The 16,013-nt window shown below is 35.9% G+C and overlaps 1 protein-coding gene across 24 annotated transcripts in view; it reads right to left on the reverse strand.

The window, feature by feature from the left end:
* Positions 1–16,013, reverse strand: part of para (sodium voltage-gated channel paralytic) — a 651,733-nt gene that overhangs the window by 242,834 nt on the left and 392,886 nt on the right. For all 24 annotated transcript variants that reach the window (XM_081734028.1, XM_081734020.1, XM_081734025.1 and 21 more), the window contains one exon: positions 8,030–8,245. In XM_081734028.1, the coding sequence (XP_081590154.1) occupies positions 8,030–8,179 (150 nt within the window). In that variant the 5' untranslated portion in view covers positions 8,180–8,245. The remainder of the gene's footprint in view (positions 1–8,029; positions 8,246–16,013) is intronic.

Genomic DNA, 16,013 nt, shown 5'->3' on the forward strand with positions numbered 1-16,013 from the left:
AGAGTGAGTCAACAATAATTATTTTTTTTAATTATGATAGAAGTTAACATCTTGGAGATATGATTTCTAAAGATTTGCTGAAGAAAATTGACATTTAAAGTAGTTTATTGTTAGAAATCGCATATATTTTATAACATATAAAATCTATATATCGTACAGAGTATTTACGTATGGGTTTGAAGACAGGGTAGGCCAATGCACTGGACCGCCACGCTCGATCCAACGTCTCACTGTCAGGAAGTTGTTATTCAATCACTGGCAAACATTCACACTAAAGTGCGCGAAAAATGAATCTTTCAGTTTAACGTCCTACGATTATGCCCTTTTTAGGATAAAGGAGACGATGATTAAAGCGAGTGAAAGATAATGGAAGAATTGATGGAATGAGAAAGTGGAAGGAAACGGGAGTATCCCAAGAAAATCCACGAATGCAATGTTGTCCACCACAAATTTACTTGGTCGGGGATCGAACAAGGGACCTCATGCACCAGAGGCAAGCACTCTACCACTGAGTTCCCTGAAGTGCTCCGGAGCCCCATCATGCATATACCACATGCTGCGACGAATCCATAGGGGAATATTTTCCAGTAATTCTGGCAGTGTACCGTGGAGGAAAGCCGAATACTGTGCTCCATTCAGTCTTCGGTGTAGCATGTATGGGCCGATCAGTTGATCATGGACAATATCACACCATATATTGAATCTACATTTATGTTGGTGATGAATGATAGGTGTACCATGAGCATGTGAATCTGCTCACATGTGTGTATTATGCATGTTGACGATACCTTCCTTCCAAACGTGGCTACGTCAGTGAACAGTACTGGTGTTTGATACCAGTGGGTTAGTGCATGATGGAAGTGATCTGTTGAATGAACCACTGGCAGAATGTTTCACATGGTTGGAAATCCAGTTCTGTCAGTCTTTTGCAGGTGGTATGGGTACAAGGCATTTTCATGTAACGCATGTCACATAATCATGTGACTACAATGCATTTGACAGCTAAGTTCCCTCTTACTCGTGCCTGGCTCATTATCCGGAGCTTCTAACACATATTCGTCCATAAAAGTGTTTGTACACGACGGGGTCGATCACCATTCACATGGGCAAATAGTGCGGTCTCTTATTTCATACACGTGCGATGAATTGCTGTAAATATTCTGTATGATGATTGGCGTCTGTTAGGAAAACGCTCCTGATACAGTCGTGCTGCTTCACGCCCATTGCCATCTGCACGATCGTACATGAATAGCATGTCGGCCTGTTCGCGGTTTGAATAATGCACTATGTTTTAGTTGAGCACTGCCACTCGTCTTATTCTATACTCGCAGCACAATGATCACAATCCTGTACTGTAATGTCTTGAACACAAGTGCCACCTGTGTCTGAACCGAGCAACTACGCACTGAACACCAGCGTCACCTCTTGATTTTCATAGACTGTCATCTCTAAGGTTTTCAATATCTACTGCTTCGAACTTACTGTCTCCACGCTTTTGGCCCTCGCTAACTCTATCGATATGCTCAATATGCTATATGTTTGTAGGACCTTTTTTAGGTTATCTGAGTGTTAGTAATCACTTTCAGACATTTGTTATATTAAGTTACACCGTGTACACACACACACACACACACACACACACACACACATATATATATATATATATATATATATATATTTTATATATATATATTAATATTTTTCTGACCAGAGTACGTACTTCATAAAAAATTAAAATATTTCATTACAGTTTCCATAACGTAACGAAACTGTTTCGAAATATTTTAATTTTTAATAAAGTACATACTCTGGTCAGAAAAATATATATATATATATATATATATATATATATATATATATATATATATATATATATATATATATATATATATATATATAATATTTTTCTGACCAGAGTATGTACTTTATTAAAAATTAAAATATTTCGAAACAGTTTCGTTACGTTATGGAAACTGTAATGAAATATTTTAATTTTTTATGAAGTACGTACTCTGGTCAGAAAAATATTAATTATTTAAATAATAATTCCGGAGTCAACATATATACTCGGAAATAATATATCTCACACGGATTCTACCGACGTGTGTATTAAATATTAGCTACTCATGAAACAGTTCTATTGATCAGTGAATTTTGAGACAAATACTGGTTTAAAGCTATATAATAAATTTAATGGAAAGAATTAGAATTTAAATACTCATGTTATTAATTTGTGTCGCACGTTATTATTTATTGATCTATTTATAATCTCTAGAAATATTCTTTATTAGGCATAATTATAGAGAGTAGCGAAGCGTGGCTGTTCGCGTGCTTCCAATGGTTCGATCTTGGTGGGAGCAGATATAACCTGAATCCCACGTTAAACTGTACGAGAGACGCTAAATCCTAAGAAACCCCATTTAAATATAAATTTAAGTAGTAGCCAGTAATTGGAAAATCTATTGTTGAGTACAGAATTACGAAGTTTTGTTTTCAGTAAATGAATTTAATCTTCTGAAAGTTAAGCTTATTAAAATGAGAAATACAAGACACATACTTTTCATTCTATTGTCCTCAGCTATACTAAAAACTAATACACTAGGCTCTCGCTAATCCAGCCCTCAGTAGTCCGGCCTCTCAGTAATCCGGCGCACATCCAACCAAAAACACTTGTACAATGAATCATCGTGCGCATGCGCAACAATGTTTAGTTAAAAAAGTTTTATATACTGTACGTATTCGAAATATATAAATCAAATACACACTCAATAATCCGGCACTTTCGCCAATCCGGCACCCATATGTGCCAGGAATGACCGGATTAGCGAGAGTCTAGAGTACACTTTTTGTGCATAAAAAGTGTAAGGAGTGTATCGAAAAGTAGTTAGCAACATTGGGGGTGTTGGTGTGCACTTGCGAGGCTGCATAGACGGCAAAACCTGGAAGCACCTGGTCAGTTGAAGTCTTGTAAACGGATAGCTGCGTGCTTGTTGCTGTGTTCCGAGTTGAATAGGAAATGTCGCGTGTGAAACTGGAAGTGAAGTGGGAAATCCTGCACAATTGGTGCACCGTCAAAGGCATAACATACAATCAGATAGGAAAAAAGTGTGGGGTTCATCATACAACTGTGAAATCGGTCATTGAGAAATTCGGTGAACACTACAGCTTTGAAGATATGCCGAGATCCGGGCGAAAAAAGGGTCCGAGAAACCCTGGACTCGACCGTGAAGTTGTGCGGTTGATACACCAAAATCCATCAATGTCTGTGCGGGATTTGGCTACCAAAGCGAGAACGTCCATAGGAATGATTCAGCGTATCAAGGTCAGATATAATTTGAAGACCTATAAGAAGCAAAAACGTGCGAAACAAACACCAAAGCAGAGACAAACGACACAAACAAGAGCCCGCAAGCTGTATGACAACATCGTAAAGTCACCAGAGCGATGTGTATTGATGGACGATGAAACGTACGTAAAAGAGGACTCAAAAACACTTCCGGGGCCCCAATATTATACTGCACGCAATGCTGGGGATGTATGTGCTGCACAGAGGTACGTTGACGTGGAAAAATTTGGGAAAAAAGTACTGGTATGGCAGGCAATCTGCTCCTGTGGTTTGCGCTCCGGTATATTTTATGCAGAATCCACCATAAACGCAGAAGTATACCGAAAGGAATGTCTACAAAAAAGACTGCTGCCATTGTATAAAAAGCATGCAATCCCCCTTTGTTTTGGCCCGACTTAGCAACAGCACACTATGCTAAGACGACAGTACGGTGGGCTCAATGAACAGAACATCGAGTTTGTAGGGAAACACATGAATCCACCAAACTGCCCACAACTCCGTCCAATCAAAAGATATTGGGTAATTGTCAAACGCAACTTCCGAAAGAATGATAAACCAGTGCGCAACATGGCGGACTTCAAGAGAAACTGGGCTGCAGCATCGAGGAAATGCACCGTCGAGACTGTGCAACGGTTAATGGCTGGAATTAAACAGAAACTACGTTCATATGTACGACGGGACATGTAAGTTGTATTTTCTTTGTCATGTAGATACATAGAGATTTTCTATTAATAAAAATGTGGGTTTGCTTCACTTTTTCTCTTTTCTTCTGACTTTAATGACATATGCAATGTTGCTAACTACTTTTCGATACACTCCTTACTTTGACCAGGAAAGATCAATAAATTATCGTATCAGTAAGATCAATTAACTTAAAATTTTCATCTTTATGTAGTGTAGTGAGATATATATTGCTGGCTTGCTTTATGCCAACTGTGCCAACTGTGCCAACTGTTCGTATGCCAACTGTGTGCTATGGAAATCAAATTCACGTGCATAGTCTCACACGAATCTCGGCTCTTAGGAGTTTCTAAGGAAGAGTAATTTAAGTTTATCCTGGCAGGAGCTGACAAGAAATCCTCTAGTTTGCAAGGCTATTTGACAATCAGTCATTACATGTACAATTTGTCTTGTTTCAGGCAAAGAAAAGTTTTACCTATCTTCTTAAAAGTCATTCTACGAGCTTTGTTATTTTGTGTACACTGTCCCGGGTAAGCTCTGTTTATCTTGAATATTATGTGGCTTCGTTACTGATTATAAATATTAAAATTTGTTTATATGAACTTTTAGCAGAACAGAAACAACGATATTTATAATTTCTCCGAATTCAAGAAATACCTTTAATTATACAGTTGATTTTATCCTGTCTACCAAACGGTCTTACAAAATCTGCTGATATTTACATATCGCCGCCTATATAACGTAACCTTCTAGACGTCGCCCAAGATTGGAAAATGAAATACAGTTAAAAATAATGTTTTTGATGAACTGTATAGCATATAGGTAAATGAATGAAGCTTCGTGTATTATATGGCAAACCATGACTTTTCTTTATAATTTTGGCCTTCGCTACAGAACATTATTCCATAATCAGGAAGTTTCAAAACTTCAGATGTTTTCCCGAAACTGGTTACAGATCAAAGCTAAACATAATCTTTGTTATCACTCCAATCTACTAACGTTACACTGAGAGATATCTTTGGAAGAATTCTAATTTGTCAACTTCATAATCACTAATGACGTCGTTAGAATTATACTTGGGAGTGTGCCAGTCCCCCTAAAATTCCCATGTGCCCCCCAAATTAATTTGATTTATTCATTTTATTCGTTCCCTTAAGAATAATAATAACATTTATTATTATATAATTCGTTAGTAGCGTTTAGAAGTAATGGAAGATTGTCCCAGTACTTTTTCTAGATATGAATAGGTGGATCTAGTTTGTTAATTTTGAGGGACTTCAGTTAGTTTTGAGGAAGCTTGATAGAGTAATATTTGTAACTTCAATTCACATTTACAATTCATCCCATCTACATTTAAAAATATGTAGAGCCCCAGCAAATGCAACTCATCTGTCATCTGAAACGCAAAATGAATTTATAACCTATCGTGTTGCAGTGAAGGTTATTTTCGCAGAATTAAAATTGACTGAGAAATTCAGCGTTATACCTGATGGTGATGAAAACCGTGATATCAACGAAAGTTTAGTATATATATATATATATATATATATATATATATATATATATATATATATATATATATATATGTGTGTGTGTGTGTGTGTGTGTGTGTGTAATATATGTTAAATATGATAAACCACGGAACATTTTTTTAATTTGTAAAACTTGGAGTTAAATATTCCTGAGATATCAAAATCTGTTGTACATGCCTTGCATGATTCGGGAGAATTCCTAGAATTAAAGGTTTTATTTACTAAAATAGTCTATTTTCAAATTTTTAGTATGTAACGTACTTCTGTATTTCCTATAGTTATGGGGGGGAAAACCTCTAAGATAAACATTAATATACCCAGGGGTAATAGTGGATCTGAAAAGGTAGGGGGACGGTAGATAGCACCCTAATGTCATGCCGTTCTCTTTGCCTATCTTTGCCCATTGTGATTTTAGGACCTGGGGGACGCCGCACATTTTAGAAGTTGGGGTACGGCGTACCCCGCGTCCCTCCTCACTTTTATCCCCTGAATACACCCATATCCGTAAATTCTGTAAATTGTATTTCTTTACTTACACAACCTTAGTTTTTATATAGCGTATTTACAAATTCCTCAATACCATTAATGGTATCACATTTTTTCCTTGAAACAGGTTGTATCCTCCTTAGAAGTTGCTACCCTCCGGCTAGCTTTAAAAATCTATAAATGTGTCGATATATTGATTAAGGAAAGGTTTTCTGAGCAAAAATTTGTTTTTAAAGTAATTGCTCGTATATGACTGCAAACTCTAGCACTAGCTGAAGAGCGGGACTAAGAAGATAGACACCATTTCTTTTATTTCTTATTGCTTTAGAAAAGAATAATTTTCTTTGTGAAAAAATTCACGCAGTAATATATATACAAAGAATTGTTTTCTATTTTTTTTATCTCTAATGATTTCTGGTTCATAACAAGTATAGTCTATTGTCAACTTTATTTTATCTATTAAGAAGCCCAAGCCAGGTAAAAGGTTTCGAGGCTTTACTTTTAAACAAATATTTTGATTTTCTAGATTATCTAAGTATTACTATCGTTATGTAGGTTTTCAAACTCAAGACTATTCTGATTTTGCAATATTGAAAACACGACTGAACGCAGATTTTATAAAGTAAAATCTAACAGTTCTGAATTTTTTTTAAAATTATGATTGTTTCTAAGGATACGAAGGAGCCTGAACATTGTCTTGGTTTGTCATCTACGCAATCAAACATTCCCATAGTGACCAGGAGTGATCACACGTCCACTGACAAGTCATGAGAGGTAGCCCACGGTGGTCTCTATCGATCGATATTATTGTTTTGTTATATCAGTGTTTTATTCTTGCAACACTGAAGTACAACTAGGGTTGCCAGTTCTAATGTTTACTCACAAAAGTTTACATTTTTCTGAGACATTTTAGTATGTGAAACTGTATTTGAATATTATGTACACAACTGTAAAATTCTTTCTTTTTTGCTCTGAAAAATCTGGCAATCCTCAGTGCAAGGAACATCTTGACTTATATGTAGTGAGAGAGTTGTATTAAGAAAAAAAAAGAGGAATAGTGAATGATGGGGTGTTGTCCTGTATTCTTGATCCGCTAATTTTAAAGAAATAGATCGTAGTATAGCATCTCAGTTCTCAATAAATATTAAAAATAAAAGCAAACAAAAATCAGAATTACCTAAAAAAATATATAAGCAATTTCTGGTTGATTTATTTTCTTCTCTTGATATTGTTTTTAAATTATTATATTAATACAATACACTAAGCGCCGAACGAACTTTCAGAAAAGTTACACGGAATCACTAGAAAATATGCTTTACGATATTATTAAATTAAAGAGTTTGTAATTTTTTTGATCGCTAGTGTATCATTTACGAATAAAGTTTTTTTTTTTTTTTTTTACGAATAAAGCGAATAATAACAATGATGTAACAGAACATTTGTCAATGATTCGCTTTAATATTACCAAAACATTATAACCGTCATAAAAGTGAATATCATAATATATGAAATATTGAAAGAAAAACACTACAATGCCAATAGTAAAGATGCCAACGCTTGGATAAATTTCGAATTTCACTTTTTATATTAATATGATGATGTGGAATCCAATGGTCTTTTTTTTTTAAAAGTATATTCATCGATTGGATCACGACAAAAAATGACCTTACAGTTGGGATATAGATAATTATAAATATCCAAGCTTTGGGGTCGTTTTTCTTGTGACCACATAGACGTATATGTTTTAAAATTAGTTTCATTGGTTAGAGGGTCCTCAAATTAATATACAAAGCGAAATTACCAATTTATCAGAATGTGAGCACTTTCACCATTGGCATTAGTGGTAGGTAGTTCTTTATTAGTCATTTAAGAAAAGTACTAAGAAAAATGAATATGTGATAAATAAAAATAATAAAATATAGGTCCTTTGCCTACTGGGAACGATGATAAAAGGGTTTAATGACAACATTTGTGGTGTGCTCACCTCTCCTTCAGCTCTCTTCTTTTCCAACTCTTTTTGCTTGGCATACTCTTCAGCTATTCGTGCCTCGATCGCAGCTAGGGACTCCCTCGTGAACGGACGGAACAAGCTGCGTTCTTCCTCAGAGATGATACTCTCCGAATCTACAGACATGGTCCTCGCTCCCGGACGCTAGTGACACGAGCGTGGGAGTAGTCTCATTTCCAGCCTGCACCACGCCTACAAATGGAACAAAACAAAACGAACCTGATTTAGGAAATGCTTAACTACATACAGAACATTTATGAAATTACACGAATTCATTAATACATTAATTTATGTAAATTTAAGAATTCACACACTGAGAAAAAAATATTAAGACACATGAAAATGTATTAAAATTCTCGTCACATTTGTAAGGAAGTCAAAAAACGAGTACTTTTCTGCAATTTTGTTAGTGCATATTAGTCAATGCAATGAAGATAAAGTTCATTGGATTTTTCAAAATTTAAAATGTGAAGCTAATCAAAATAAAACAAGATGATTTTTGTATCATGAAGGGTGTAATACGACGAATGTTGGTGTTGCAGTTATACGTTAGACGAATTGTTTTTTAATAAACAAGTAAAAAAAGTTAAGCCGCTGTGTATAGCTTGTTTGATATAAATAGCTATCAATGATAATATTACTTAGCTCAGCCCTCTCCGCTGGTCCAGTAGGTAGTGCCGCACGCTTCTGTGCAAAAAGGTCCTGAATTCCAATGGTGGTAGGGGAGCCGAAAAATTTGAACCCATTACAGTGGTTTGGATTCCACTTTGAGCTATAGATTCACGTCTCATAATAGCTTCGATACTGAATAGGAATGCTACACTCCAGTCAACCAATAGTTGGTTTCTTCTACAATCTTTGATAAATATAACTAATTGAAGATTGTTTTCTAAAATTAAATTCTAGTGCCACGCTTTTCTTTCTTTCTTTTCTTATATAGCTTTAATCTACGTATGATCATTAAAAAGCTATAGCGAAATTTACATATCTGCTTTGTTTTAATAAAAATCTCAAAACTACATAAACGTTAAACAAAACGTTTGATAAAAGAAGACGTTTACATTTTCTCTTGCATTATGGCTAAAGAAAATGATTTCAAAACCTAGGTTCCTAGGTTACGTGGGGCTGCTGAAAAATTCGTAGCCCAACCAATAAGGATTTTATTTCATTTCAGCTTCTCTTTCACCAACGAGACTATATGAGACGTGGATCTACAGCTTAACATTGGATCCGAACCACATGAGCTCCCGCGGGGAATCGAAGTCGGGTGTTCCACGCTAACGACGCGTACACTAATCGCTTAGCCACAAGGGAGCTTCCGAACCCAGAAGGAGTGCAGGTAGAATGATGAAATTGTACGGTATGTATAAATATAGATTTTCAATAATTAACGAAATTTTTATTGTTTTTCAGGGCTCTGAAGTAATCAGGTGTGCCCAACCTGCAAATTTCCAAAACATCAAAATCAGAGCTGTCACCAAATTTTTATTCCACTAAGTAAGGTGACTGAAGCAAATTTATGAGGAAATCAGTATTCATTACGGGACTCTCTTCCGTCATACGAGGTGGTGAAGAAGCGGTTGACACAGTTTAAATGTGGCGATTTCTCAACCAATGCTTTTCCACGTGCAGGAAGACAAAGCACTATCCCCGAAATCGTGGCTGAGATTCATGGCGTTATTTTTGAAAGTCGCAGGGTCTCAGCAAAACGTGTATCAGAGATTGTGGGGATTTCTCGGGACCAGGTGTGTAGCATAATTCATAATGGCTTGGATATGCGCAAGTTCTGTGCAAAATGGGCTCCTTATAATCTCTCAGCAGATCAATAGCGTGAAAGAGTGAGGGCATCAAGGTAAGCTATCTCCCATTTTTGACCGGAATACCGATCAATTTCTGTCAGGAATAGTAACCATGAACAAAACATGGTTGTACCACTACTATCTTGAAACGAAACAACAGTCAATGGAGTGGCGACACTCAAGTTCTCCTCGCTCTAATAAGATTAAGAGACAGAAGTTCGCTGGCAAAGCGTTTGCAATATCCTTCTAGGATATTCTAGGATAGTATTGGAGTCATATATCTCCTGAATAGGAACAAATATCTGAGAAGGAAAGGAAAGTACAGTAATATAGATCTTAATTTGATTTTCAGTTTTACACAAGTGAGTGAACTAGTGTCGACATGAACGAAAAATACATAGATAACAGGTGGATTGACTCCATTAAAAACTCGACCGAAGTAATCTCTTTATCTTCCTATTGCAAAAAATCCGGAATTCAAAAATTCGTTTAAATGTAAAATATAGTCACCGTTAAAGTTGCCGTTACCCGTTAAGATGTTAACGAATTGACTCCATTAACGAACTCAGCCAAGGTAGTCACCCTAGCTATCCATTGCAAAAAACAGAATTAAAAATTCTCATCCGTTCGAGAGTTACTGTGCGGAGTAATGAACGAACGAACGGACGTACTAACAACACAATCTTATAAATCTCGCTGCGTCATCCTATTTTCAAATGTGTAATCGTGGGATATGGTGAAGGGATTCAAAATTGTCGACACTGACGAAACAAACGTAGCGCAACTTGCAATAGATAGTGAACTGGAACACGATTTTACAAAAACGAAAATAATGATTTTGAGACCACACATTGCTGGTTGCTCGATGAATGTGTGATATTTATCAGGTCATAACTCTATGAGGACTATATGCCAAGGAATTATTATTTCTATATCTAGCACTAAAAGAGTCAGCACCGAGTTAAAAAGATTATAGCTTCCTAACGATAAGTTTGAAATGTATTTGAAGGGTACGGGGAAAAAACAAGGAATGTCCATGTATGTGCTTTTTCGGGTGCTTTGTCCTATCTGTTGATGACTCTCGGCACTATTTGACTGTCTATGGCATGCATGCGTAGATGTAGAAATGTTCATGTAAAATGTGGCAAAAGATTTCATAACCCCATTTTTTGTACACAGTTTTCAATATTAAAACGCCGTTATCTCGAAAATGAAGTTTTGTGACATTCCTTGTTTTTTCCCCTTACCCTTCATTTGTGAATTTTTAGTACCATGTGTAAAAGGTTGAGGGGTGTGCTCATAGATATTTGGTTAACATTACCGCTTTCAATTCAGGAGGTCCATGTCAGATACTAAAAATACGAATGAAAATGACCTAGTTTGTGATCACAGTACGGGAAAACGTCTGAACCATTTGTCACGAGTTTTTGAACATGGCTAATACTCTAAACAAACTTGTCTTTTGTCATGCAACTTTCATTAATATCCTTATTTTAAAAGGGGAATAGTGATGTCAAAAAATATAATTTCTCACGTCCCCCTCTAGTTAGGCAGATAAAACTCGAAATATAAACTTTTTATTAAAAATAATTTATTAGAAAATTCCTCTTTAAGTGAGGGAAAGGGCATTTATACAATATTTTAACTTACCACATTGTTCATAAAATGGTGAAAGTGAAGAAACGATTGAACCGTTAAGGTGAATTCCTAAATATAGTTAACACTTAGTTTGACGTCAGTTTTTATCATTATACTTAGATTGAAATATGTATTCTAAAGGAAAAAATCGGATTTAAATATATCATTCAAATATTTTCTGCGAAGAATGAGCATTTCAGCTAGTTTATGGTAAAATTTGTTTGTTCGAATTCCACATCAAGCTTTAGGTTCACGTCATAGCAGTTCGGCGCTTTAAAGGAAAATACCATTCTAAACACAAGATATAAAGAGTTCAGAGTAAGAGTTGACCATGTCAACAAATCACGACCGACATTGAAGTCAGTATCTCTCTATTACACTCTTACACGCCTATTTGCTGCAAAAGCTTTATATTTTCAGGAATATATCGTACGAATATATTAAAATAAAGAAATTTAAACTGAATATGTTTGCTGTAACATAATTCAATGTAACCTGGAATGAATATTGAAGATAAAGCGGATAAATAGAGCATCACAAAAATAAAGTCACCGTCATGCCTTCAACATAAGGGTAAATGAAGTGAACTACAAAATCTTCCTCAGAGAAAATAGTTGATTTTTTAAAAACATTATAATCCAATCATCTGGCGGCCTTTATACGGAGGGAATCGGGCAACCGCCCGGGATTTCGCGCATGAAAAGGCTCTACATTTCAGAGCAATACTATCAATTCTTTTCAACATTTATGGATAACAGATTATTTTTTTTAAACAATTCTGAATCTTAGAAAACCACGAACACTCAAACAGATAAGGCCTACAGCAATAATAATTTCAGGGAGTGGCTCATGGAATTTTCCCGCCGGAGCTACGAAATACTCCCAGGAGCAAATCTCTTGTGTTTAATAAGGGTTACTAGTATTCTCACAGTACTACTTTAACCTTTCGTGTATTGAAATTCTCCCCAGGAGAAATCGTCTGAAATCTCCATTGGATTACAGTAAGTGATTTTGAAGTGATTACTGGTAAGTGATTTTGAAAAGCGATTTCTTGCTGTCAATTTAACGTCCCCAAAGTAGATTCCATGTCCTCCGTTAACCTTCTATCCAAACCGAAAGTGATAGAAATCAACAGTTTTCGGTCTTGATCTTGAACGCCATAGAACAAAAACAGAAATTGATAACGATAAATGTTTTTTTTTTCAATCGATTCACCATCTCAAGAGAACATATAGACCCTAATCACTACCTGCAACACTCTGCCAAAACCGGAAGTGGTTGAAATATATTAGTATTTTCGGTTTCAATACTGATTTTCATAGAGTAAAAATTGATAGAGTGATAAATAAAAAAACACATTTAGTGTATCCTAAGAATGTGTTTTGTCTCGATTTCATATATATTTGTTGAAACCGGAAGTGATGAGAATCTACGATTTTTCGGCTACAACACTAATTGTATAATGGATAACATGGAAGTAGTGACAAACAGTTTTTTAAAATACGCATTCAGTACCAAAAATATGTTTCAACTCTGATTTTATTCCTCCATTGCAACTGGAAGTGATAGACATAAATTACCGCTTCTGCTTTTAATGTTAATCTTGATAGTGCTAAAACAGTGAGAGATAGCCAGTCATGATTTTTTGATATGAACTCACCGTCCAAAGAACAGAACCTATCTTTGGTCATATTCCTCTATTACAATCAGTAATTATAGATATGCTATTTCAAGTTTGAGTATTGAATTCACACAGTTTACAAGCTTACCGCAGTTTTTCACCTGTGTAACGAAACTCACTTGTTTTCTATTATATGTAGGCTATTTTCTCCATTTTTATTTTTCGCTTAAGAGCTTAGTATTTCGAATATTCAGATTCATCGTGTTAATGAAGTATTAAAACACGAATTGGAATTTCACTTTCAATTATTCTCTCTCTCTCCATACTTTCTTTTTCTGAAAATAGCCAAAACCAAAGAGCGACTAAACCAGGCGCTCATAAGCACTTTTGTTTTTCTCCCTTTTTCCATCAGGCTTTCTGTCGTTCTATTGTGGTGTGAGCGTTCGGCTTCCAGCTGGCGTTCAATACAGCATCAGGGTTACCAGCTGCAAAAGCATTATCGACATCCTTTAATACTTTTTGTTTCTGCAATTCTGAAATTTCCCATAGGAGCAAGAAATTATAAAGTATTTTCTTGCTTTAAGCCATCGAAAGATCTACGTGTAATCTATTGAAATTTGTGATTTATTCACGGACCGACAGAAAAAAAAGAGAGGAAACAATTTTGATACCAGCAAAGTTAAAAGAATATAAGCCTAGGCAAATCCTTATTTTTCAATTTAAACTATTTTGCAGCTATCTAGTGTTTATTGGATTAAAGTCACCTAAACTCATTCGCAAAGTTGATGACCGCAAAATTTGAAGGGAACGACACTCCAAAAAGCGTTGTTAACTAGTTCTGTTCATATTTCATGAAATTTCCGGTTTCGTTTCTTGAAAAAATCTAATATCTGAAAATCGATTTATGTTTCCGGTTTTGAAAACAGAAATAAGATTTGCGGTTTCAAAACAGAACGAACCGAGAACGTATTGATCGGTTTTCTGTTATAAAAAAAAATCGAAATTGAATTTCGGTTTTGAAATAATGAAATGATTTCAAAATTCAATAACCACCGGCGATTTTCGTTTATATCTTCATTACAAAAATACTTTCACGCAAATAAAAGTGCTTGAATTAGGAGGAACACTATTCCCTTTCCATCTTTCTATTTTTTAAAGATTACCATTCTCCTATTTTTGAAACATTCAATAAATAACCAAAGCTGGAAACGAGAAATGTAAAATGCTCGCGCAGGTAGCCTATATAATTTGCATAAGAATTTTCAAGTGTGTTATCCAATTAAAAACTTTACATGTACAGTTCCACTACGAAAGGTACCAGCCACTATCAAAATTAAATGTAAAGAAGTGATGGAGTATATTGTACAGGAGTATATACGATCCATTTTAAGCACTGCATTACATATTGATCGCCGTAATAAATATCTTAGGGGCTCCAGCGCAGGAACGTACTTTTGGGGTCCCATAACCAGCAAGTTGGCCACAGTGGATGAAGATATTCGTACCCCTCCAATCATACAGTTTTTGAAGAATAACAGTTGAAACTTGATCTCCTGTCAGAAGCCATAACTACGGATCGCCTTCAATTCATTTGTACATGTGGTTCCCCGAATATTCGGCAGGGCCTTCTTTCCGCAGGAGCCCTAGATCTCTCGTTCTGAAAACCACGAATGAATAACACCATTTAAAAGAAAGAAAAGAAAAAAAAACATAGAAGTTAGCCTACTAGATCTTTCGATTTCAACAAAGACATATCACACACACAGTATGTAATACAAAGTATATCTACTGATAATTTATGACGTATATTGATAATCAACTTCGCCGACTTTTCAGTGACGCCTTTGCAATTCTGCATTCAAGAGCCCAGCTTAAGCTGGCTACCTGCAAAATGTTGTGTATTGTATTATGCGAGCTGTTTGGTTGTTTTAATATTTAAATGATTTTTACCTTCAGAACATTAACATTATAAATGTTAAGAATGGAGGAGGAAATCAAATCAATTTTGCTACTAATATGAAACTTTAAAATGTAGAAATCTCATACAAAATTATTAACAGAGTATTTTGGATCTAAAGGTAACCAAGAAAGTTCTGTCTCATTTTGTGGAGATCTGTGTTCAATTGGCCCTCACACCGCGAGTTGAATGCGAATGGAGATAAGGCGAAGGTCACTTGTTGCTGTGGGTATATGCAACATATTACTTGGTTGTCGCAGTTCAGTTATACCGTGAACTTGCGTAAGGATAGAGATAGAGACGCCGTCATCATTGGTTAGCATCCCATGAACCGGTTCCAAAACAGCCGAAACCAGAACTGCATTAGAAGAAGGTCCTTTTGTGTGTTTGATGGACTACTTGCTGCATCATGTATCGGGAACTGCTACCACCTGGTCAGAGCGTCGATGTAACTGTGTACTGTCAGCAGTTGAACCGTGTTCAAGAAAAACTCAAAACTGTGGAGCCAGCACTTCTGAATAGCAAGATGGTACTCCTGTTACAGAACAACGCTAAGTTCCACGTGGCTAGGATGACCCGGGACATCATTCCACGCCTTGGATGGGAAACATTATTGCATCCTCTATACTCTCCGGACATTGCACCGTCCGATTATCACCTGTTCCATTCCTTGGACAATCACCTTAGAGGACGCCAGTTCAAATCCCTAGTATAGGTGCGGCACTTGATACCTTCTTCGCTTCAAGACTCACCATGTTCTTCACCGATGGAATCCATGGCTTTCCAGAACGTTGGCAGAAGGTCATTGATGCTGATGGGGACTATGTTTGATCTTCCAGATACGTCTTAGGTGACATATCGACAAGGGCGCCGATTTCTCTGTAAATTTGGGGGGGGGGGCATTCAGATGCAGAAGGTATAGGTATATATATATATATATATATA

The sequence above is a fragment of the Thermobia domestica genome, chromosome 12, assembly GCF_964235325.1.
Source record: "Thermobia domestica chromosome 12, izTheDome1.hap1.1, whole genome shotgun sequence".
Lineage (NCBI taxonomy): Eukaryota > Metazoa > Arthropoda > Insecta > Zygentoma > Lepismatidae > Thermobia > Thermobia domestica.